At 44.9% G+C, this 27017-nt stretch overlaps 2 protein-coding genes across 2 annotated transcripts in view; one reads left to right on the top strand and one right to left on the bottom strand.

Annotated features, from left to right (window-relative positions):
- Window positions 1-17985, top strand: part of LOC135369511 (substance-K receptor-like) — a 32460-nt gene extending 14475 nt beyond the window's left edge. The window contains exons 2-4 of the mRNA XM_064603093.1: window positions 12620-12720; window positions 15218-15308; window positions 17480-17985. Of these exons, the coding sequence (XP_064459163.1) occupies window positions 12620-12720; window positions 15218-15308; window positions 17480-17602 (315 nt within the window). The 3' untranslated portion in view covers window positions 17603-17985. The remainder of the gene's footprint in view (window positions 1-12619; window positions 12721-15217; window positions 15309-17479) is intronic.
- The window catches only part of LOC135369044 (uncharacterized), a 150388-nt gene that overhangs the window by 38722 nt on the left and 84649 nt on the right, over window positions 1-27017 (bottom strand). The window lies entirely within an intron of this gene.

Genomic DNA, 27017 nt, shown 5'->3' with positions numbered 1-27017 from the left:
GTAAACTGAAAATGTTACTGAGTTACAGATAAAAGTACCCCATAAAAATGTATCTGATATTTCACTCAAGATACACAAAAAGTATCTAAATACACGTACTAAGCTAGTTGACAGCCATCCCTTTGTACGTTGTTTCTGCTTGTCTTGCTACTCTTCTCTTTGTCGGGTTCTCTAAGGAAAAACTCAAAGGACGTCTTTCTTGTGTTGACGTTAGAAAGGTTCTGCAATGTCTTACGGCTTTACCGATTCTATACAGTGTGTTCTTAGCGAAGAATGCTCGCAGAGGGCTCTCTATCGCATTCGCTTTTATCTGTGGAGTGGTCAGATGGAAACGATACGTGCGTACCATAGGATTTTCTTCTTTTACGTAGACTTGGTGAAACAGGAGAGGCATACATCAGCACTAATTGGTTGCAAGGCTTGAAACGAAAAGCTCCAGCGGAGCGTACGCACAGAAGGGCGCGGAACACGATACATGTGGATGATGGAAGGTCACAAATATATTATTCATTATGGCAACGGCAGACGCGCCGTACTTCCGCTTCTTTGATTGCGTTGCCATTTTGAAAGCTTACACCAGCAACTCCGAACCCATGCAGTTGTCAAAGGCCAGGCCCCAGTTTTTTTTCTTTATCACATCACAAAGTTAGGAACTCATTAGAAGTGAGCGCATATCAAAAAATAAATGTCTGATTTCGTTTCATTAAAAGTGTCGTCTGGGACAAGAAGCAGAGAGACATGCGAGTAAGCAGACATATCATTAGCTTTGCACCGTAGCAACATACGCGTTCGATCTGTCATCGTAATACTGCGTGCTGTTTATGTTGGAATATATTGAAAATTAAGTCGAATGATTGGCAGCTGCTTCAGGGGACTTTTGTCAAGCCGTCTAGCCGTCTAGCTTGCTCTACGTCTAGCCGTCTTTTTTATTTATTTCATTCTTCTTTCTTCATCCTAATTAATTTTCTTTTTGTTGCGCAATAGCAAGCCGACGTCCCGTTTTCGCTGACCTTTCCCCCGTTTTTTTTTCCTTTTGTCTAATAAATCTATCCCCCCCCCCCCCGTCTAGACTGTTTTCTTTTTCGTTTCGCGGTTTTAGAAAAAAAACGTAAAGAGGTAATTGAAGTATATTTACACGTAAGCTGTAATGATAGGTAAACTTTCAGTTGAAAGTCTTCCATGACAGCCATGCTCCACGGGGAACTGACATTTTTCTTGGGATCGTTTCATGGTCCCTTTAATGCAACTTACGAAGGAGATTCTACTTGGAGGAATGCATGCGCGAGATAAGCAGAAATACCACCGCAACAGAAAATTACTTCACGCTGCACTCAGCCGAAAGAAACGTCATATTGCATTGTCTTCCCCTCTGCGAGTCAGACAGAATTTCCCGGCGGAAAAGTTTGAAATGGCATCGCGGAATGTTTTTACTTGTTGTGACCGCGAGCAAGTCCAATATGAAGCGAATGTGTCGAGCATTTTGACGCTTTTTCGAAGCCAAGCACGTTTTCGTGGGGGGTGGTCGTGTGAGTTTATGTAAATGATACCGCATATTTCTGTGAAAGCATTCTTCCTTCCGTCCTTGATTCTGTGGTATTCCGTCATGCACTCTTGGTGGAGGGCATTTCGTATCTGCAATGTATTCTCACGATTCCAAAATGGCTTTGTAGATTACATCAGATGTGAAAAGAAAACCATAGAGATGTAGTCTGGACGCCGACAGGACTGGCAACCTCGGCTCTCGTGGAAAACAGGCTTGTTTCCTTTTTGGGTTCAACTCGCATCAGTACGTGACTGTCGCTTGTGGTTGAAGGTTTCGTATACTACTAGCCAACTACTTTATGTGACAGCTTTTCAGGTTAAATGTAGATTAAAGTGATTGTCGCATTCGTCTCGGTCAATTACAAAACTATAGCGCCGGTTTACTCATCGTTCATCACCGACAATGACGCCCAAAATTCGACGCAAATAGGTGGAGTAGTTTCTGTGCAATTTGATGTAATGCACGGTAAGAGCAGAAGACGAATGCTGAGAGTATGCCGGAGTTCCCTCTCTGGAAATCTGAGACAACGTCACTCGGACAAGGCCAATGAGGGAGCGGCAGGAGGGCGACCGGCGAGCGGGAGGGACGACGTCTGCAGGTCGTGGAGAGCGGCGATGAGTCTGTGATGGGCTTGCGGAATATCACTCCTGGGTTAGCGTCGGACGTATAGATCTTTACCCGAGAAACGTCATCATGACGTTGGTAGACAGACCGAAACCGAAACAAATCGGAAGGGGAGGGCCGGGTTCCACGAATGGCCACTTGTTCGCTGCCTCCTATTCAAAGAAAAGTGGGACCTAAGGTCGCGTCCCTTTGAGAGACCATCGTAATCCCCTCAATACCGTGGCTTTCGGACGCGACCTTGTTCGCCACTAGCTTTGAACGTAGTTGAGCTCTACCAAATTGGTGGCGCTGTCGAACACTATGACGTCATTCGTTTACAAACAGCGAGAAGTCTATTAGATTTTTTACGGTACAAAAGCGATAACTGTGGTTACAGTTACAAGTTACTTTTGTAGAAAAATAACTAGTTACAGTAAGAGAAGAGGGAGAAGTCTATTTGTACAGTCAGCATCGTAACACAATGTGCATGGCCACGTCAGAACTCACGCCAGTAAGCGAAAGCCGGCGTATACGAGCTCGGAGACAATCGCCCGCGCTGCGCTACCATTCATATGCGTGGTTTACGTCGTAATGATGCTTGAGTAACGTCTCGACTTAAGTCTGATGATGGTCGCTGGGACTTCCTTTGCTGCAGAGGGAGTTGGAATCTTTAAAACTCCTTTATTTAATATGTAGATGTTTTCGGGAGAGAAAACTTGGCCAAGCACACTGTGAAGCGGTGCCGCATCGATCCCATACACACCTTTCCGGATGGATAGTCCCTTTAAAGCAACACACAGACAGGTTACGTTGGCTGTGTAGTTTAACAGGTTGTTGCCTGTAAACCCAGCAGAATAAGTTATACACGTGACAGGGAACGCTAAATAGTTTCAATCCGCAAGTAAAATTGCGGTAGAACAGCTAGGGGCGACATCTGGTCCCTAATAATCCCTAATTTGTCAGGCAACAGTGATATATGTTCCAGACTGGCTTGCTGCTCATAGCAACAACAACTTTATTTTTGATCTTGCTGCTCATGATGACTACGTAGCCGACTTCTTTTGTTTTAGACCCCGTGTTATGCGCATGCAATGTACTTTTGGTGCCGTACATGACGAACAATGCGCAGTTGGTGGCCACATCGACACAGTGTTGCTCGGAATTTTCAATTTTCTAAAAAAGACAAGCAGAGCAATTGTGACGAAAATTGCGACGTTAGAGTACGAAAGGCTCAGGCCATCCAAGAGATCCATATTTTGGTGAGGAGGGTCATTATTTCATTCCACCTCCAGCAATGGGGTAGAGTATCGCCCCCTGGCGATGAAACTCCCCATCCATCATCCCGTAATAAAGTTGTTGTTGTTACATTTTCTGGTAGTACAGCTCTACTACTTTACAATACGAGGCTTTATCGAACAACATATACAATTGAGAATAAAATGATTATGCGAGCGAGGTGATGTAAACTTGACCTAGCAACATATCCTTGAGTTTGGGGTGAAAACAAGGGGACGAACGAATAAACGTACGTTCGTTTGTTTGGTCGTCCTCGTCTTCACCTGAAACCCAGGGACGTGTTACGGCTTACGATTCGCGTCCATCCTCAAAATTATTATCATTTCTTAATATTGTAGTAAGTACTACGTGCTTTTATTTACGCGTACGTCGAACATAACAGATCAATATCGCTGTCATTCCATTAATCATCTAAAATGTACATTTCATTCGCTATAACGATTTCGATGAACATAGAAATCACGCGAGGCTGATACGTTGCCCAGTGATGCTTCGAAACACGATCATTCTCAGACCTCGCAGATACAAGCTTTGATTTCGCAATTTGTGAGTTTGATATTGTGGATTTTGATATCTGGGATTTTGAACGCTGGAATATCTGACATACATTTTTTTTTTTCGACCGAAGGACCATTTCCAGTCATTTTCATTTATCACTTTCCAACACTACGTTGCCATATATCGTTCCGGTCTATTGAGTTTCGGGGCTTCCATTGCAAAACCTCAACATTCCTCCTTTCGATGCACTACAATGAAATGGAACCAGCTTTCACAAGAAATCGTCTCTCTTGACGATCTCACGATGCTGTCGTAGATTTTTTTCCTCTTTATTTTCTATTTTTGTTCTCTCCGATTTTATAACCGACGATTTATTGCGTTACTTCCAATATGTGTTCTCCTGTGCTGTCTCCCGTGTGACGCCCTGGTAGTGCCTTTGGGATTTAATAAATAAAATAAAACGAGTGTCATGTGGAGAAACTGAATCCACGGACCGACTGCTACGGCGTTGCTCAAGGTCATGGTTTTCTCACGACGGAAGAATTTCCAGTAGGTGCGTAACTTGACGGTGACGCTACCAACCGTGTACTAAAGCTTGATATTAGAGAGTGTAGTATACCGGTGAGGCGGTAACGGTACATCCGGTATTGACGTCATCATATGAAAAATAATCGATGCATGTCGCTTTCGGTTTAAACCAAAAAACGTTGCACCCTATCCATATTTTGGTCGTTAGAAATGTCGCTGCATATAGTTATGCTCTCTTGTCTGCTGCTGGTCGAAAAGTTGCAATACGCGTGCAGAACACTGTTTAAGGGCTGGAATAGAGTTGAATTGAGGCTTTGTAAAGACCGGGAAATATATACGATCCTACTTGTCCCGCATCGAAAAATAGTGTGCACTGTACATTTGACGTCGCAATGGAGCCTCTCTATTCACGTTTCCATTCGTAGTCTCCTGGATTCTCCAAGTGCGAAAATAGCATGATTCGACGATTCGTGACTTTACGTTGCGAGAGAGACGATTTCACAATTTCTCAACTAACTTTTCTATTACCATTTTTGACCCATAAAGAACGCTCGTTTCATTGGAATCCTTTGCAGCTTGAGTAAAAAAAGACTGACATTTAACGAGCAGAGAGTAAAGTTTTGAAAAACATGTACGCACATTTCACTTCAACGAAAATAGCCCAGACTTCTGGATCAACTATAATTCCCTACTGGTGCTCTTTCACGTAACGCAATTCAACTGTTGCGCCATTGATATAACGAATGAATATTCAGGAGGGAGAAATTCAGAATTACTGGCAGCTGCTCATTTTTATATTTATGCGAAAGGATTATTGCGCAGTTAATGAAGCGATTGCAAAAGCCAAATAAGTAATCATTCAGGATGTGAGCCTTTGTGCGCTAAACTGAAAATGAACTAATATTCGACGGCCGTATAAGAATGAATCTTGGCCTTAGTTGTACGAGTTTGCCTGCATACCAGTTGTGTATTGCAGTGAACACCCTTAAGGACCGTGCACTGCCGACTATCAGGGTTTCCAACTATCAAGGCTCAGAAGCACGTATTTATAACCACGTTGAACCACCACAAAATATTTATGTAGACAATTTCACTCACGATTGTCTAGATCGAAAACGCACGTCTGGTCGGGAGCATCTTTATTGTCCGACTGCTTCTCCTCTTTCGAGGATGTACATGGTATTGGCTTAGATAAACATATATCGGGGTTGGGGGGCCTCTGGGCACGTCTGAATCACGTGGCGGATTGGCGCCGTGCTTTTGTCTTTTCTTCAACTCGAAGTTCTCGAGTTTCGCACGTTTACATTTACATGGCTCGCTAGATTCGCATCTGGTTCGTAAGTCATAAGGTCGGACTCGTACGAACGTGATGATTTTTTGCGTCCGTGAAAAACGGACGTGATAACGGTCGCGTTCGTGTGCATCCGCCACGTTCCTCCGTACACGTATTTCCCTCAGAAACGGATTATGGGACGCACGTACCGTCCGTAGAGAAAAGCGAATGTGCGAACATCCTTGTAGACTTTCATGGATCCGTATGCTGGCCCCTAAGATAACGCATAGAACACGGACGACGAAAACGTTAGTGTGAGTCCGCAATAGTCAGCATAGTCAGTGCGACTACCACAACTATACGAAATGCACACTGGTTGAAAGAGCGGCGTGTGTGTGTCCTACTTAGGCACACATGGGACACCGACGCTCTTGGAGACATTGATTCCCGCTGCAAAACGGAAACCCGACAAACGAAAGAAAAATTCTTTCGCGGAAACAGTACCGCAAGCGATACTGCCCCGACTACCTTGTTAGCTGACCGCTCCAACCTTCAGGAGGAATGCCAAAGATGCACGAGCACGTTTGACCGATGAACAGAAAGAAATGTGCTCCAGACGGGTGAAGCCCTTTCTCACGTGACCACGTTATCTGATAAGGATGGAAGAAACGCGCCTATAGCCTGTTGGTGTTATCTCTGTGGCAGCAGTGTTGCGTTCTCCATCACTCGTGTACAGCAAAAAGAAAAATATCCCCAGTTGCTCCGCGGTGCTAATAAAAACAGCGACCGGGCGACGTAGCAGGTCAGAACACAGAATGGGCGAATAACTTGATCCTATAGGCAAACGAGCCGAAGCGAACTCCATCAGGGGACAAACACAACAACACGTACAGCCTCCAAGATTGCCCAAGGGACAAAGTCAACGAGCCAATGTGGTATGGAGGTAGTATCCCTGACGGGTTATCGAGAGGGTCCAGGTTCATCCCCATTGAGGTGGCGCTTATTGGCTCTTTCGTGACTTATTGTTCACTTCAACCTGTCATCCTTTAAACAGAGCACTCAGAGCACACGCACCAGCTGGCGTGGCTTATTGACCAATATGTCACCGCGAGAGTGGGATGTGGTAAGAATCCCGGCTGTTACTGTCTGGGTGTTTTCCTGGGTTTCTCCATAGGTGCTGCTAAGCGTGTGTCGGCACAGCTCCCTAAGAAGTCGCCCCAGAACGCCAATGTAGTAACATGCTGCCATGTGGGAAAGTTAACTGCCCCGGAGTAGTACGCGGACAACCACTCAGGTGACGCCACACACGGAGCGCACATTTAAAATTCCCATAAAACGTCTAGCAAGTACTGTACCATACTTTAGAGGGCGAAATCCGCACTTGCCGTACTTTGTTACAGGTTAGACCGAACTCTTTAGTACTTTCACACAATTGCACGAGAGGTTCTCCCCAAGCGGGACATAAATACAGTCGACCCCCGTTTATCCGGACTTCATTTATCCGGATCCCCCGATATCCGGACAAACAGCATGGGAACGGATTTTCCTCCATGTATTTTGTTCTCGTTTATCCGGACTTCAGCTTCCGGACTCGGACAAGAATTCCAGGGAACGAACGTCGAAAATTCTTGTAATCCAGCTTCAGTTATCCGGACTACCGTTAGTAAGAGGAGACGCTGACCCCGCTTTGTCACCCTTTTTGTTGTGTTGGGGTTATTCCCGTTACACGTCAACGACAAACATTCCTGCGAAGGGGAGACAACCGTGCACGATGACCCCCTTTTCTATTTGTGTGCGTTGGGTCACGTTGACCAGTCAAGTCATTTAGGAATATCTCGAGCAACAGTCCGGTTCCAGAGGGGGGAAACTCAAACCCGACGGATGTCGCCTGATCGCCCGCCCTGTGCGAATCAGCTTCGCTAGCAAGGCAGTGATATGCAAGAGGAAGAAGGACAACCCCCACCTGAAGTTGCCGGACATTCAACAGTGGGCAAAGTCTGAACTTGGTCTCGACATTCTGAAGTCAACGATGGCGGATATACAAATGGCTTAGCGCAGACAAAGAAAACGTGAACGCCGTGCGGGACCGTTCTGGGCGTGAATGAAATGTGAAGAAAGCCCTTCTAACATGGTTCGGAGATCTTCGTTCTCGTGGGGCACTGGTTAACGACACGATGCCTATTGAGAAAGCAAAGATTTTTTTTGACTACGTTGACGTTGATAAGGATGATGACACGTGTGCAGCTATGACTGATGACGGTGTGATTGCCGCTGGGGCCTCCGATGATGTGCAGCAAGACGGTGCCAATGACGCCAGTGAGAAAGAAGGCCCGGTTGAGGAAGAAGCCCCCGTTGTGACCGTTGAACATACGAGATCGGCATTAAGGACTGCACTGACATTTTTCGAGCAGCGCAACAACGTGGCTCTAATCTATGCAATTAGCAAAAGTTTGCAGGAACTGAGTGTTTACACTATTATGAAACAGCTGTCATTGACGAGCTTTCTGTGTTTTACCTTGCTCTGTAGGACGCTTTTATTCGGTCGTTTCATTTATCCGGATGCCCCGGTATCCGGACGATTTCGTCGGGAACGGCACCGTCCGGATAAACGGGGGTCGACTGTAATTGTCCGACTGTATAGGTTTCTTTGTGCACTTTTATGCCTGTTTTTCTTTCTGTTTCATTCTCTATCTCTACGGTCTGACGATTGCAGAAGTTTAGTGAGGAAAACTGTTTAGCGAAACCGGAGAGCTATACTCTCACTTTTATGACGTGGTCGAGAGACCACAGCGTTATGAAGACAAATGACTTGGACGATGAGCTCGTTTCCTCAGGACAATAACGGGAAGTGCGCTTGTAAATAATTCGAATCCAGGACTGAGTGTTGACTGCATTACATGCATATCGGTGCTAACACACCTCCCCAGCGACTTCCTGCGTCATTTGAAGGGACAATTCAACCACTCTCTCTCACTCATCCCCCTTTCACTCTTACATTTTCTTCACTCATACACATAATCATACGACGGGATCGACGCAAGCGGCAACTGTTGAACATGAGAGAACTGATGTCCTGAGGCTGGAACAACACAGAAAGGCTTTGTATGTATTTGTCCTTTCTATGTTGTTCCAGCCTCAGAACATCAGTTCTCTCATATAAGCCTCTGTGTTCTATATGTTGAAAATGAGGACGCAAAGCGAAGACGAACAGCACATACTCACACCACGGTCGTCTCACGTGCTCGTTTTCAACATGTACTCCGACCAACTTGCCCGGCGTTCTACACTTACTTGTGTGTTCTATAGCCTCTTCGTTTTGTTACCTTCCATCTAAGAGGGTTGCCAAGGTAGCGACGGTAGTATTTTGGGTGAAGTTGCGGGTGCTGCCTTAAACTCGTGTCCTATGTGACTTCAACTGCGCAAACAGAGAAAAGAGCTTGCCGTGAAATCAAACGTTTCATCGAGTATGTACAAATCTGCATGTACAAATATGCATCTCAGCAGGCATAGTACTTTGACTGCTCCTTCCAATCAGTCTATTGATAAGTTTCCAGTTTCTCCTTGGGTTGTTCAAGTTTGTTTCTTTTTTTTTTTTGTTCAATTTCGTCAAAGTCATATCTCTGTTTTGCAAGTCTGAGCATAGTGATAAGGTGGTTAGAGAATTTACGGTAGTGTTCCTTAAGCACCGCGTTACTTGGGGATCTTTTGACTCTCTTATAAAGGTTATTTTTACTCCGGATAGATGTGAGAAGGCCAGGTGTTATTCATGGGTTGAATGGCGAACAGTATTTTCCTGTGACCCTACTATTATGTAGTACAGGAAGATAGTGTTCTGGCCATGTGCGATACTAAGCTACTGTAGGATTCCTCTGGCAAGCAGGAGTTAGGAATGAAAGACCGGTCTGTGGAACCAAGTGATTCAAGAAATTTATGTTCATTGACGTGTGGCCTGATGGACTCTTTCTTCACAAGCTTCACCCTAAAGTTCAATGCAGTGAAAACGGGATAATGATCGGAAATGTCTCGCCGTATCACCCCTGAGGTGATATGTGATCGGTGGTCGAGCGCCAAGTATCCGACACTCTCGCATGTGAAGCCATAGCTAGTACAGCAATTAGGGTAAGCGGTGCATGTAGATGATGATGCGTCAGTAATGTCAGTGTTGGTGTCACCAAGGATAAGTACATATTTCTTTCCAGTAGACAAAGCACTTAAAACTGCTTCTAGAGCATTACAGAAGTCGCTGTATGGAGCCCCTTACGAAAGTAAACGTCTCCTTTCAACTGACCGTCAGTTGACTAAAGTCAACGTATGCCAGTGAAATGTCAATTTACATTTAATCTATGGGTGATTGATTTCTTATCTTTTTCTTATTGATAAGTGGCCGGTGCCTTTATATTGACTGGTGATTGACACTTGGGGAACGATATACAATTCCAACAATAAGATTACGGTGGAGACCACTGAGCGAACAATTTTCTACCTCTACCCAAACAGACTCGCACATATCAACGGCAATGTATAGATCTTTTCTCTGACACTATGACAGGTACGAAGAAATGAATACAGCAGCACCCCCGTGTGAACTATCCTCACGACAACAGAACTCTGCACGATAGCCGGGGATATTATAAATACCAGTCTCGGTATCACAGAGCCATGTTTCTGTAATACCAATAATAATAAGCGTTAGTTTAGAGGTGGAGATCGTGTTGTTTAAGTCATCATAGTGTTTCCGAAGGCTGCGAATATTTACGTGGACGGCAGGGAATTTGTAATTTTTAAGCACGTCCAGTTCATCCAAGAAATAGTACCGACAATCCGCATGTTCTGTTGCCATTTCAGTTTGACAGACAAAAGACTAGCAACAATAATAATAATAAGAATCATTCCTATGTCATTTTTTATAGATCATCGGGGCCCAAATTTCGGATAACACGCGTGGTCTCTTCCTGACGAGAGAAAATCTTGCCATGTATCGCCCACGCAAACTTCCATTTCAATGTTTTCTTTCGAACAATAGTCATATCAAGTAACTTTTTCAGATCTGAACATAAGTGCTCATTCACGTACGTTGGTTAGACGTGGTACATTGGTTGGTACGTGATCACTTCAAACACCTAATTAAATTAATCCGCTGCAGACACTTTTTATATCCTTTTGATTGAAAATGTCACTGTGAAATTTCCGTATATCACATATTTCTCCATATATATTTTTTTAGAATTTACTTATCAATTGATCTAAATAACATTATCGGGCTTCTGATCTTTTATTATACACAGCGGGCTCTGAGTGACTGAGGACTCTCAGATGATTAGTGTACCTACATTTTTCTCGTTAACCTAAAGTGTTTCGACATCAAACATACTGACAACCCGAGGCAGGGATGCGTGTGCTACTTTGTGCACAATGAAATGCTAGAATATTTACGGTGTGCTCATGTATGCTAGTGTGCGGCGCAGTCGAATAAAAATGAAGATAGAAGAAAAGGAATAACAAAAGTAAATAGGCAAATAAGGAAACACGGGTAAGCATAATGGAAGGACTCTGCCGTTTCCTATATGGTACAAGCAACATTCCATTTGAACATTTATATCGCGTTCCAGTATTCTGCCGAGGGAAAATCAAGTACGCGAATTTATTGGGAGGTCACGAATCATTTACGGAATGCAAGGTTGGATGCAATCTGCAAGAAGTGCTCACGTTCGTTGCATATTAAGAATCAGGGCGCATTTTAAAGCACATGCTTGTTCGTGTACTCCCTTAGTAATTTAGCTGCGCCGCCCTTCCATGGAGCATAGTAACAGGACGCAAGCTAGATGCTAGAGTTTAATTAAGAGCAACAAGGACAAAACGGACGAGGAGATACTATGGCACGGGTTTTTCCTGGGTTTTCCCGGGACGCTGTCAGACATATGTCGACACAGTTCCCTTAGAAGTCGGCCCAGGAGGCACATTCCCCCAGAGCGTTAGTCGTGACGTTGCCCACCTCTGTTAGGCCAATAACGGCGAGCTCTTTCACCATCACCACCACCATGACCACCTTGTGTTGAATTATCCGAATTAACGCAAGGCTCCCCTCTCTCTTCCAATAAGAAGCGACAACCCATCGTGGCAATCATCCGTGGCAACAGTTTGTTATATAGGAAAATTTATTGACGGTAACAGCGCACAATATGCAAAACACCCGAGACTATACCACACAACATGCAATTAGAACTAGAGGCAATATTAGGTACATTCGTTTCAGAAGATATTTACGTACCGACAACAACACACCCTAAGAAACTTCGCGTCAACTTGGTGTCAGACAGTGACAATAGTTACAATATGTTCAGGCTGTATCTATACAGTCAGTATTATGGACAGTCGTTCCGGTAAATATTTACATATGAAAGAAAGATGATGAAGGTGGTGGTGGGATGATACAAATGAAATTCATGGATGGAAACCGACGATGCTCGCAGTTCATCGCCTCACAATAAGGGAAGGATGAAATTGCCACCAATAGTTGGCAATAGTTGGCGTGCTGTGCGGTTAAGTCCTGTTTATCAGTACTGCACTTGTAGAGCACATGTGTCGCGTTCTATGTCCACTAGGTGGCGTTTATGCCTGAACAAGGTTCACAAGGTGGTGGTGGTGTTGGTGGTGTTGGTGGTGGTGAAACGGCTCCCCGTTGTCGGCCTCACAGATGTGAGCAACGTCACGACTGAGGCCCTAAATGCCTGCACAATGTACGTCCATCGGTTCCCATATCACTTCTCTAATATCCAACATGCAATGGGTAGTCCAGCGGTCATGTCGTCGTCGTCGTCGTCATCATTTATTTCTCCTTGCACTATAGGTGACTTAATGTGATTTATTGTCCTTTACAGGTGACGAAAATGATGATTATCGTCGTAGTGATCTTCGCGGTCTGCTGGATGCCGTACCAAACGTACAACATTCTCACGGAGCTTTATCCTAGGATAAACCAGTAAGATTGCATTGCATTCATCGATACACTCCGGAGCAAATCTAACGTGTGATAGCAGAATAAAGGTGTCGACGGGCTGAACGGAAGTAGGGAACATCAATCAGGAGGATCCGGGTTCACACCCTGACGCAGGCACTCATTGCCTTTCTCGTGTAGGGTAAGGTGGTCTATGTTGAAGACAGTTGAACTATTTTGTTAATAGCAGTCAGAATAATCGCCTAAATTATACCATGATTTGTTTACTGAATCCCCAAACCTTTGGGAAATGATCCACGAATTACTGTGGTTCTAAACTAGATATTTATTTCCTACGAGCCAAAAATGACATGCTACATATAAACATACAAACATAAATTACAAGAAGAGTTAAATGAAATTAAAACAGTTCAAATGTGGAACCAAAACGTGTGAAGGTTTCAGTGTGATCGATGGGATTATCAAACATAAATTACAAGAAGAATTAAATGAAATTAAAGCAATTCAAGCGCAACCAAGAGAGGGGATCAATTAGAATCTGCAGGTGGGTTAAATGTGAAGGTGTTGGAACTCATCCGATGCAGTGATACACTGAAGTGCAAAAGCGTTGAGGAAGAGCTTTAGAACTGACCTCACTTGTTGAATTTGACGTATCGGTCAGTAGAGAATTTTCAGAAACCGTGAGCATACTGTGTTTGCTTTTCCTTTTACGATTCCTGTTTCCGTAACGTCACGACAGAAAGGGTTTTAGGAGAACCACATTCCTTTAAACTGACTATCGCGTCCGGAAACATGTGTGTTTGTGTGTGTGAGACCGATACGGCAATGTACATAAAACATGATAAAAAATACACGTAGTCAAGGAACGCTGCGTAGACGAGGATCGAAACGTACAGCTTTCATACCTAAAAAGTGGGAGCTCCTAAAATCAAAACTAAAACACACATACGTAAGCTAATTAAAGATAAACTGATAAAAGTACATGTAGTCGAGAAGTGAAAAACCAAACAGGCAACTACAGAACAATCTATAGAGATGGCAATACATTTATACATCTGTAATTTAATGGTCGCGTATACACAGGTTCGGTTACTTCGTAATGAGTGTGACTGGTTGCTGACCCCGCAACGCGGCCGAGGCTTAACTTAAGCACAAGCTCCCGCAGGTTCTACGCTTCGTAACTAATATGCAACTAATCTCTACTATTGGTTGACAATACGTTCGTTTCACGTAGCACCTTTGTTAAGGCGGTTATTATGAGAGGGGGGATATGTTTATTGAGAAAAAAAAAACAAGGAAAGGTTAGTCAGGCAAAGGCCGACTTGCTATTCCTTTCGTAAAGAGGAACGGAAAAGGAAAGGGGACGAAAAGATAGGAAGAAAACGAAAAAAGGAAAGGTTATTATGAGGATCTACCAGGGTCTTTTTTTTTTTACCGCTGGCTAACAAGGGACGTTAAACCTCGTAGTTCATTGTGGCGAAATCTACCTGAATTGGTCACAGAAAGATGAAAGAAATATTGCAACGGGATTTGACGTTGGAAGCAGAATGTGCAGTCGATTGTGACATAAAAAGTACGGATGGGAAATTATATGGAGATTGTGCTTCCACGAATGTCGAGCTAATCCGGAAGGTTGTGTGGGGAGCGACCACTAACGGTAATTCGTCTGTGAACAGGAATGAGAAAGAAGGAGCGCAAAAGAGTGATATAGCTGATGCGTGTGCGGGAGTACTTTCTTCGTGAAGCTGCTATGTATCCGTTATGTCCGCTTGGAAAGTCAATTTCTGATCCACCATCAGGGCACTGGTTCTCTTCAGAAACAAGGGAGCTACAGGAGTTGACGGACACACGCATCGTATCAGAGGGTTTCAAATATCATTCCAGTTGGAGAACGTTATCTCGTTTCCGATGTGTGAGGCGTGCAAGGATGCGCATTAACCATTCACGCAACGGGCCATACTTGCAACCGGCAGGTGCATAATCCTGTATGACGCAATACATCAACTATTCATTACAAGGGCTTCCTAAATCTTGCTCGCTCCTTCCGAAAACTCCTACATCGATTGAAAGAAACTTGACCGATCGCCTTCCTCCTAAAACGCGTGGAATAATTCAATGGCGACGCGCCAGATGCGAGTTACAGGAATTAAGCCATTCATAGTCTATGTAGATGACATTCTTAAGACATGACAAGTGGATGAATCTCTCAGACCAGAGTGCTGGTCTGAGAGATCCAACTAGAGAGGTCAACAGGAGAGATCTAACTCTGCATGGTCCTTGCCCGCGATAATAGGAGGGTAATACGAAACCCGCCGTCTGTCTGAGGGTTTTTATGAGTTTACCTCAACCCCCCCCCCCCCCCCAAAAAAAAAGAAAGCTTGACATTAGCGAGAAGTAGCGAGGTCGAGTCACCATGCCGTTGGTTTGTGACCAACAAATGTTGTTTATGCAAGACACTTTCGCCAGTTCCAGTGATATTCTTGTTACGAAGCAGTACAAATGATTTTTGTTCCAACTGCAGATACCGTTACATCAACGTTATTTGGTTCTGCTGCCATTGGCTGGCTATGAGCAACTCCTGCTACAACCCATTCATCTACGCTATCTATAGTGTAAGTACTTCTACATAGAGGGCGTTTCGTGTATGGCATGATTTTGAAATCGTTTTTAGTTCATGCACGGAGGTAATCGCACCTGAAAGGAGCGAACGTGCACCGCCCACAAATGCAACAAACCTTTAAATCATCAAATATAAAAAAAGGAAGAAAATAGAACGAAAAGAAACAAGACAGTAGATATGGGAGCGTTGATTACAGCAATACGAGATTGGGTGTCGAAACATTGCGTGAAACGGTGTGGCTTTCCTTGTATACAACAACGACGTGGAAAACTATAAAAGTAATTCTACAACACAGAAAGTATCGCTTCGCTTTTGTTGCCCAGTTATCGTTGGCTTGAATGCCGACGCGAAAAATACGAAAATAATCACGTAACACACAATCGTAAATGTTTCATCGAATGCAACAACTCAGGGAAAAGAGGCGCTGACGCCAGGAATCGTATCTGTGTCTTCTGATTTCCGGTCAGTGTGGTGTAGTGGTAGCATATCTGACCGGAAATCAGAAGACCCAGGTTCGATTCCTGGCGTCAGCGCCTCTTTTCCCTGAGTTGTTGCATTCGATGATTCCGGGCGTATGAGGCTTACATGTTTGTGTCGTCCCTAAGTGTGGTCTGCCTCGGCCAGATCTCGTTGTAAATGTTTGTTTCTTTTCAATTTAACACAATTCAGTCACATTCGATTCAGTAGGCTACACTGCATCACAATGCAATGAATAATACAACAATGCAATGATGACAATACATGCAGAATATCATCAAGACAGCGCGATCGAGACATGAGGCTCTGGCCTGAATCCACGTCTGTCAAAGAGGCACATGTACTTTAAAGAGGCACAAAAGAAAAGAGCAGAATGAACAATCAGGCTACCTTGACAGCAACACAAAAGGAACATCCGTCGCGTTGTGTATGAGAGAGAGAAAAAACACTTTGCCTCTCCTGGGATTGCTCGCAAGAAACCATCTCCCGTGACCATCCAACAACTACTCTGCTGTAGTTCTGTTCAGTAGTATGATACTATTATCTCGCGAGAGCAACTTTTATATACGAGACGTCACTGACGCCAGCAGAATCCGTCGGGTTCCACCAGGGGCGGGGTGGGAGATAGCCTATCAGAGGGTCTGCCTGTGTCCCAATGGGTCCCACCTGTGGTTAACCCAGTAAGTTCCACAAAAGTTGTGTCTGCTGGTGATCCAAGGTAGTTAGTTAGGCAGATTAGGGAGAAAAAATCCAATAAAGCTGGGAACAAGTGGTTCAAATATTCCACCGCATGTAGGCTGGTAGTTCCAAATCCGCTGATCGGCATTGCAGCACGTCCACGTGTGGTTCAACAGGTTCCACCGGAAGTGCTTGTCCAGTAGGTTGCAGAAAAGGTTGTAGGCTGTGACTGGTGGTGCAAAACATCCCATCAGACCGTCCTGATGGATCATCAAGATAGATAGACCACTTTTCGATGTCTTATCAGACGGCTTAGCGATGGCTGGTAGTAAAAAAAATCCCACCAGACCGTTCTTCTGGATCAAGATCTGTGGTGGTCCATCAGACCATTTGTTGATGTCTTATCAGACAGCTTGTTGACGACTGGCGGTCCAGAAAGTACCACCAGAACTAGAACGTTAGAACACCAGAACCAGAACTAGAAATTCCCACCAGAAAATTAGAACGTTCTGATGGACCATCAAAACAGATTATGAACCATCACACTATACTTTTCGATGTCGTATCCGACGACTTGTCGCTGGATTCGTGATTAAAAGCGCTAAAACCACACTACTACACAACAATGCACCACAAGGCTCTGCCAGGGCTTCAGCCATTCACGAACAGGTATGGACTTGTCGATGGCTGGTCATCCAACAGATTCCACCAAAATGTTTTGTTTTGTCATCGACATTTCTGGAGGCCCGCCGTGACTGCTTTTCGATGTTTCAATTGTTTAACGATAAAGAAACTTATTATAGCTGCAGGGAAGGAAGAAGGACATATAGCCGACACGTTCTCGAACACAGCTAAACGCATCGTTTCTGTCCTCCTCCCATCCCTGCTTCTTGCCATGTACCAGCTCGCCTGCACCTTAATCCCTTTTGCTGTTACTATAGCATGGAAGCACGGAGCACGTTGCTATACATGCATCCACACTCGTTCCTTTCTTATGACTCTTTTCAGGAAAAATTTAGCGCAGAATTTCATTCGCGCATCCGATGCTGTACTCGACGCAAACAAGACGAAGCGATGGCGTACGGCCAATCATCCATCATGACTCAGTTGTCAGTGCGCCTGCAGATATGAAGTACAAGATCCCACGCTGCTGTCGCTGTAAAACGTGTGGAACCTAGGGTGCACGGTGCACGAAATACCAGGTCCAACAACAGGTAACGTGTACAACATGCGGTCTTTACCGGCAACGTGTCTGCGAGACCTCTGTGTTGCGGGGTGAGAACTTCTGGACCGTTCGTGCAGAAAGTATGGAGTGCTTCGACCAGCGTGGCATCTCTACATGGTTGTGACACATGCTGTGATGTGGAGAGTTACTTAGACTCTATCGATTGTATCACTGGTTTTGTCATCTGCGATCACATCATCTCAGAGTGAGGACGTGTTTGAGCGCCATTTTGTGCCTCTTCTTTCAGGTTCTTGTGCGACGCCTTCTAGATTAAAGAAGGCCTGCTCGATGCCTCTTCGCCTTCTTTCGCAACTTGGACATGTAACGCTGCAGCTTTCGCTTGCTTTAGCGAATCCGTGCAGAGGATTGTAAACATAGAAAGCTTGTGGCCACGACTGGCTACCCCGACACCATTATAGGCGTCTCTGATGCATGACTACGTCCTTGTGGATAGCGATGTTCGAAAGACCGATAAGGATGACGTTACGTGTCGTCCTGCTAGCGATCAGGCCTTGTTTAGTCTAGGTGGTGTCCTTCTGTGTCGCTATCCACGTGTATCCAGTAGTCACGTGGTCCAGTCGTCCCTTCTTCCAGCTCCCTCAGATTTTCATGGAAAACGAAAGGTCAGACATGCAGTTAAGATAAATTTAAACCTGCTTTAAAAATGATGATCATAAAAAGAATTGTCAAAGGCGCACTCAGCTGGTGCTGTGACCAGAAGGAAAAGAAGGGTAACATATATCCTTGAGTTTGTGAAGGAACTCCCCAAGTTGCCTTTCACGCAACTCATCCTAGTTTTTCATTCAAAGAGGATGATTTTTTCCCCAAAATATTTTTTTTCTCTTTCGAATTACACAAGGAGAGTTGGACACAGAAAGTGGAAGTATTTTACATATACGTAATGCAGCAATCATAGACAACAAGCTCATTTAATTAAATAAATGTATTACTTTATTATCTATTATATAATTTTATATTTGCAAGTTCGTTCAAGGGTTTGTGTGCCCAGAGCGCAGCCTAATTTTTTCCTGAATACGTTGGAGCGCGGTAGAACGCCTGAAGAGGACCCGGAGCCCATTAATGGAAAATACGACCGTGTCATTTCATATAAGTATAAGTTCAATGTCAAATCTTACGGTTCAAAGATCTATGTCACGAGAACAGTATCACATGTTGACTTCCGTATGTATTTCGTTTAGGAGACAATCGATTGTGCCTAAATTAGCGCAAGCTCTTGTAAAACGCAACTGAAACGGCTGAAAAAGTACCCAATTTGATATTACAGTTACTGTTAGAAAAATTGCCCCGCCTACACAAAATAGCAATGTGCTTGCCTATTGTCCCATTTTTCTTGCGCATTGTGTTTAGTGAAATTGCTACAGAAAGAGACCATACATAAAGACACATACATTTTTTGAGTGACATTCCACCCTCCACCCAGCACCGTCACCACCCACCACCACCGCATGACATTCTCATCTGTAACGTGTCATATTTTACTGTGACAACGCGGTACATCTAATTCACGTCAGCTCACATATGATAGTCTGAGTATATGTGCCTGTGCATGTATGTATTGTAACGACAGTAGTGGTTCATGGTCGTACATAGTTGTGCATCTCGTACAACATAAATATTTTCTCGCTTGTCATCGAAAAAAATATTCAGTTCGTTCCAGTGTGCCCACTCATTTTTTATGATTACATACATATTACATAATGCTTATGTCAAACTATCTATTTCGCCGTTTAAAGCCTGCGCTCTGCAAGTTATACGAGGCTGACTCAAATGAAAACAGCAAATTAATATCTACTAACTGTATATTACTGTACGCTAGACGCGGATGAAATTAAACGAAAAGAATGAACTGAAAACGCGGGTGCTGAAGCAAAAAACAACAACAAAAAACATTGGCTAAGAACTCTGGGCGTTTGTGCCGAATGGGCAAATTTCTGGTCGGTGCGCATTTGCAGTCTCCACTTGAATCACACTCACTTGCAGGCAAAGACGTGAAGCGTCACTTGGAAGTTGAACCGTGTCCCGAAATGATAACATGTTGGCAAGAACCAAGCTTCAAAGCCATAACGTATGTTCTTCTCGTACACCTGAAATAAACTTGGCACTTATTGCGATGCTTTGATGGTTTTCGTTGTCACAGGATGCTTGACAAAGCGTGTGAAGGTGAATGCAGGAAGGTGTTTGATCCCAGTCTGGACCGACCTTTCCGTGTCCCGAGCCCGGACGTGTCTCTCGGTCGCACCTGTCTCTGCAAAATTTGCTTGAAGCACCGCGAGGCATCTGTGGCTGCGTGAGCAGATGGGAGGGGGACAGTGGGAAGGAGTGGGGGACAACAGGGGTTAGTGTGCGTCCTGGTCCCACTTCAGGGGGACCTGTGCAGAGATTCGTCTGTAAAGTATGCCGGAAAACCCGGCGAAAACCTGAGACAGCACATTCGGTGGTAGTATTCGAACCCGCCACCCTCTACAAGATTAGAAAGGTGAATTCGCCCAAGCGCCGTCACACGCGGCTGGGCAAAAAACGCGTGCTTCTTTGCCGCTCATGATATGATTAGAGTCACTAAATAAGCTACGCTTCAGAGTATCGACACTGAGCCGCCATGTTGTTTCGGATGACCTCCAGCCCCACCTCTATTTTGGCAGTAGAAATAGAAGAAGGTGAAGTTCAGCAGTGGAAGAAGACAACACTTCGAAGAGCGCTAAATGGATGGCGCTGGAGGTCATCCGAAACAACATGGCGGCTCAGTGTCGATACTATGGCGGGCTATCGATACTCTGAAGCGTAGCTTATTTAGTGACTCTAGATACGATCTTTGTGCTGGACGGACTAGACTTTCGTCCACTGTGTTCTTGAGGGCCAGTTGAGATCTGACCGACCAGCGACCCTCATAAAATTTCTCATGGACATCGTATTCCACAAAGCTATCTTCCCGAATTGCTATTCGTTCTGTCTTTCCTTGCCTCGCCCATGAACAGCAAAACCTCGATAATATAGTGCACGCGCAAGGCGCCTATTAACAGCGTGTAGTAAATAGTGCACCGCGATGAGTATATAAATAAAACAACCAAACACACACACAAAGCAAAACAACAGGCGAAGTACACAAATACTGGTTAGTCGTGAGCAAACGAAACATTTCACGTATCAGCTGAGTTAAGGCTTTACGTTTAGTGAAGGCGTCAACAGCATCGTTGAGAGCAGCCAATTTGTTGTACAGTTTCTGCATTCTGATAACCGGGGAGAAAGAGACAACTTGCTACTAGGATAAAATATAATGAGCACTGACGGTTCAAATAACTGCGACACGTAAAAATCTAAAGCAAAGTTAAAGTACCCGACTCATGATTATAGCTATCTCGTGCCGTGTGCGCAGCGTTTGTTTTTCTTTATCTTTACACCAATTTCCAGTTGTTCTTTTTTTGTTTGTTTGTTTTTTCCTGGAGAAAGAAGTAGCAGGTCAACGACATCGCCCTAACAGCATGCATCTCTTCGCCTTTTTCATCATCATCATCTCGCTTTTATTCGCCTCGAACGACATGTGGTATACACAAACCAGCACACCAATCGCTGTATGGGTCCCAGCTCTCACAAGTTCGGTATTGACTTCGCAAAGCACAAATCGCGCATGAACCGCACATCGGGATCAAAACACGGAAAGGTACTTTCGTCCCATTACGTTGCATTCTCTTTGTCGCTATTTCTTTTCCTTTTGCCTATCGTCACATTGCACATTCCGTTCCCCGCACTAGAAGTCACGACAAATGCGCAGGCAGAGATTGGTTTAGGATCGTACTCCTCCATAAGGAGATTTGCGTGTTCCCCGTGCGACATTCCTCGTAATTGCTGTTTCGGTAACGCACGGCCGACACTTGCTGTTAGCACTCTGAAAACGCTTTGTGTCAACCATCATTCACAGTTCCATCAATGGGGTAGCATTCTGCTCAATGAGCGGAAGTCATCCCCATATCATCGTCATCATGTATTTCTCTCTCTCTCCATCAATTCCGATTTACCGAAGACGACGGGGAGTGCATCATTTGTGCAACATCTAACGCCGGCCTTCGATTATCATTGAAACAGAGGCGTTTATAGAGAGAGTCCTTTGTCGCTTCCTGGGTGGAGCCTGTTTTGACGTCGACCAGGTTTGTTACAACGAACCTGTTTCAACGAGGATTGTCTCTCGTCCTGTTACCTCGCTTTTGCGAGAAATTCTCCTATTAAAGAGTTAATTAATGAATTTAAGGTAATTAGTGATGTCGCTGTTACATCTCTTCCAGAGGATATCTGCCAGGCCGTAGAACTCAACTGCAAAAGCGACATCTATGCAGCCCTCGTAGCTGTTTTATAAAAATATAGTAAGTATCAGAAGAAAAAAAAGTACACCGTGTATGTCGAAACCGGAACCAAAACTTCATTCGCGAGAACGATGCTCTCGAAAACGGGCCCCCTGTTCCTTAAAACGTGGTTCGATAAAACGAGGATTCCTTTCTATGGAACGTGATTCGCTAATGTGTCACCTCTCCTGTAAAACGCTACTCTCTAAAACCAGGTTCGCTAAACTGTAGGGGAACCGTTTTTGACAGGTCATCTGATCAGGCCTACCAAGTATTATGCATACAGCAGCTCCTTCGAGTTTACAACCGCAATGCAGCAAGAACAACGACGTAGAAAAAATATTTTGACTGTGCCGTGTGAGAATGAAATTGGAAAAGAAAGAGAAATATGGAGATGTTAGTCCCGACCCAGCCAGAACTGTGCTCTTTTGTTTCCAAATGAAATACCCGCTAGAGATGGGAACGCAACTCCAATGGTGCGCTCGTATTTCTTTAGTCTTTTTAGGATTAACTGGAACATCACACGTGTTATCCCATTTCGACGTCAATTCCTGCAAACGAAACCATCTCCTATACCACCGACTCTCGAGTAAAATATCCACCTTTACGTAGCCGATGCAGTGAATCTCCAAGCCAACAAAGTCAACAAGAGTCCCCACGACACAAGCCCCAAATGATCGTACGTTGTGAACATAAGTGAGGCGCTGATTTATGTGAGCCCAAAAGAGCTGAATTCTCGTCTTCGCTTTCTCATGCATGAGGAGATGTATAAAGGAGTCGTATATCAGTAAGAAGCATGGCGAATTCGTTTCATGAAAGCTTCGAAACGAGTCATTAGCTACTCCATTTATACTCTTGGAGAAAAACAGCCGGGAAAAGAGCTGGAAGATTTTTTTTTTCTTCTGTCTTTATGAAATACCTCTCAATTTTGCCTGCACTATAGAGTGACTCTAGTTAGCGCAGGAAAAACGTCAAATTTTTCATCCCGGTGCCAGCTTCATGGCCGCTGGGGAAATAACTAGCACTAGAGCTCCAAGCGAGGGAACTTATTTGTCATCATCATCATCATCTGCGCACAAAGAATCCACGCGCATTAGCCGTCCTCTCCTATTCGCCCCTGACCCGCGAAGTCGAACGCTTCATCTGCATCCGACCCACACATTCTGCATAGTCCTCGAAACCAACGGACGATACGTTAGTTAGATAGAATAGAAAATAAAAATTACAGAAATAAAGCTTGGAGAGTCCAGTACACACAACGGTGTGTTAGGTTGGATGCGTGAATAGTATTAGGTGTAATAAATGGATAATAATAGATGTAATAGCTCAACTACGTAGGTGCATGTTGCGGAGATGCGATCTTACTTTATGTAGACTTACTTTTATGTTATAGAATCGTCGTTTCTTACCTGCGTGCACAAAACCGGTGAATGGAATTTTACAAATCCAGGAACATATTTTCCAGTCACTCGTTCTGAACGCTCACATGTGTTGTGCAGAAACAGGATACCGAGTTTACACTGTAAACTTTTTCACACCTTTAAAGGTGTGCGCTATGAACATTCAACCTGGTTGCGTAACATTGCATCTCCAGGATGATATTTTACAAAATTTGGAAAGCATTACTAAAGGTCAAGTGTCAGTGCAAATCTTGCTTTCATTATGTCTTGGATATCGTAGGTACGAGCTAATGCATACATGCATCGCTATCGATAATCGAGCACGCGCAAGTGTCTACAATACTGTTGAACAATGTTGAGATGTTGCAAGACTGAATTTTTGGAGGACAGACAACACTCGAGTAAAGAAAATTTGTGCGAAACCGTGCTCCATTATGATGTCACCAAAATTACACCTAAAAAGGCGTGCGCCATGCACGTTGAGTTGTCAGAATTTCCACAGTTGTCAGAATTTCAATGACCGATGTACACTCTCGGTACACCGGCCGCATCGGTGGCTTTGGGCTGAGGGAGCAGCGAAATCCCATAGTTGCTACACACTGCAGCGCAGATCCAGAATCCGAGAAAACTACCCGGGAGCGAACGTAGCTATCAGTAATTTTCCGCAGGGCGAAAAGAATAGCAGAAAGCTCGGCGCATGCTGACGATGTTTTATGTGAGAGACAATGGACATCTGAAATTGATTCGGAGGGAATGACAGAGGGGGGCGCAGGACCAACTTCCCCTCGTGGTTATGAGCCGTTCGTGGAATGGTTCCTGGAGCCGGCTGTGGAGGTCGCATAGCACGCGCTCATCAAATCTAGAATGAGCTGCTTCATTACGCATGCTGCAACGTCGCCTTTCTTCCTTCATAGCCCACGCACCGACAGGGAGATGTCGGCTGCTCTCACGACAAAATACGTTTGGAAATACAACGAGTTGGAGCGAAACGTCTTGCAAAAGAGCGGCTTAAGGGCAGGCGTGACAGGCGTACCAGTCACGCCTGTTAGCCGTGACAGTCGTAGAGTACGCAGTGCGCAGAGTCCATCCACGCAAACCGGATGCGATGGTCGCGCAAATATGTATGCAGCCCTGATTGAAATCTGGAAAACACGGCTGTTGTCGTTCTTACTGGCTACTGCACATCCGTGCCCTTCTGACTGCGTGAAATTCAGGACGCAATCGATGCGTTGTTCTACGGGCAGAAAGCCGGTCATGTGTGTGAAATATTACGAAGTGCGTAACACATGTATACTTTTTAATTCTGTGAAATACCTTAAAAGAGCAGTGAAAGTTTTTTTTATTGCGGCGGACGGTGCAATAAATAAAGTATGGTGCAAGAACGGTGATAGTAGCTGACCTCCAGCGCGCGATCTGCACATCCTTTTCAAAGGCATCCTTCGGTAAGTGAACCAGTGACGTCACTCCAGGACATATAGAGTACGACGCAAGTAGCCCAGCGCTTCGTCCGTAGTAAGTGGGAAATCAGAGTCCTCGCTATACGCTGGTACAGACTGGGACAAAAGTTTACGGAACACCAGGATGTTGCCTTTCTCCATTGGTGCCATATCCTAGCCGCAAACAGGAGCGGACTGAGAGATATATAGGATAGCTAGTCACCCGTTTCTTATTTGCTCTCTTCCGGATAGCTAGCTGGGGGCCGCTCCGATGAAGAAATATGCCAGTGCCCAAGCTGTACGTGCTACGTTACGCAAGAGGATTGGGCCGGGCGTCCAATGTGATACCGCACATCTCTGACTCGCTGGTTTTTGAGGGCGTTTTTGTACCTTGAAAATGGGTAGTGCCGAAGCATTGTTGAGCAAAATTATTTTGCATAATGGATCCTGATCATAGTGGATCAAGCACAGTTTACAGGAACTATCAGTTTCAGTGCACGGTTTGTGTATGCCATCTGCGTTAATGCTTTGGTTCTTTCTCAAACATAAATACTAGCATTGAACGCCAGGATAAATACTCAGTATTCGGTAAAATGTCGGCACTGAACGATAAACGCACCACGTCCCTATCATTTACTGAAACTCGCTGTAACTTTAGCAGCTGAGACCCAGCGATGCAGGGGCCGTATATCAAACATGGCGGTTTCCAAAGTCAAGCTTTGGAACAGCCCTACTATCACTCACCGCCTCACTGGAAATATTTTACTTCCCCCGATTTCTCTCTCTGCCAGCATGGGATCATTGGTCCAGGTCATGCTGAAACTCTGTGAGGTGGTGTGTTCGAGTGCTACAACTGACTGTAGCGTCTGAGGTCCCATTAGTGTGTCGGGAGATTCCCCTAACGGATGTCGACACAGTTCTTCCGAAGTCGACACAGGACGCATACTAACCTCCCTGTCCCCCATTCCTTCTTGCTGCTCTCTCTCCATCTGTCCGTACGCTGCTCATAACCACACTTGCTTCGTGTCGCCAACACAGTATCATGAAAAAAGGAACCTTTTACAACACATCATAACATTCCACTGATTCTTTCCCAACCATTCTCATTTGCGAAACTGCGTACGCGGCAGTTCGTGTCGTGTTACGAGCCCTAGTATTAAATGCTTACGGCGCACGGCGCAGTGCACAGCCTGCCGAGAGGCGATGAAAAGTTACGACAGTTGCCGCTAGGTGAAAGAAAACTTCTTGGCAATCTGCAGTATAAGGAGAACGCGAATCCCTTTCATCGTGCGATATTGCGCCACACGTCGTACTATGTAAAGGGATAAATGTAATTACTAGGGTTGCCTTATTTCCAGACGTATGGAGATGCAGGGTACTCCTACCAACACTTTACATAAGCGGCACGCAAATGAAACCAACTGAATGTTATTAACAGTCGCGTGTCGTTGGCGAGGCAATTTTTCATTTTGCCTAAGGATGTTCTCTCTCCTCCAAACATTCCTGTTCGTTCTCGACTTTTCGAAAACACGTAAGGGGCGTAAAACATGATTACTTACCACCCACCTTCGTGAGTCTCACAGATCTTCGGGAACGAAGAGACCAAGTTCCACCCAAAGTCCTTCGATCCAATGATGCCTTCCGCCCAGTCGCCCACACCAGCTGTGTTGGGAAGATTATGGAACGGATGATATCCGTACTACTGAACTGGTATTTTGAGAGCACCCGATTCTTTCCGGCATGCGCGGTCTGCAATTGACAATGTCATCGAACTCGTCTCCTCTATCCAGCAAGCAAAGTCTGATGGGTTCCAAACGGCCGCTGTCTTCCCCGATGTGGAAATGGAGCAGCAGGCCCCTGATGGGTGTTACTCAGTTCCAATGTTTGTAAATAAACAGATATTTTCTCTCTCTCTCTCTCCTCGATGTGGCGAAAGCCTACGACAGTGTTCTCCAAAATGTCGTTGTTGCATCTCTTCAAGAAGCTGGTGTGGGCGGCTGTAACCCTTGCCTGGTTGCAAGCTTTCCTCTCCGACAGGTCTCTGTACGTACGCACAGCAGAGGGTGACAACGCCAACTACTCTGTGCATCGTGGAGTTCCACAGGGAAGCGTCCTTACCCCGCTCCTGTTTAA

The sequence above is a fragment of the Ornithodoros turicata genome, chromosome 9 (genome assembly GCF_037126465.1).
Source record: "Ornithodoros turicata isolate Travis chromosome 9, ASM3712646v1, whole genome shotgun sequence".
In the NCBI taxonomy this organism is placed as follows: Eukaryota; Metazoa; Arthropoda; class Arachnida; order Ixodida; family Argasidae; genus Ornithodoros; species Ornithodoros turicata.
Note: the sequence above shows the minus strand (reverse complement) of the source record. Positions and strands in the feature narration are given on the sequence as shown.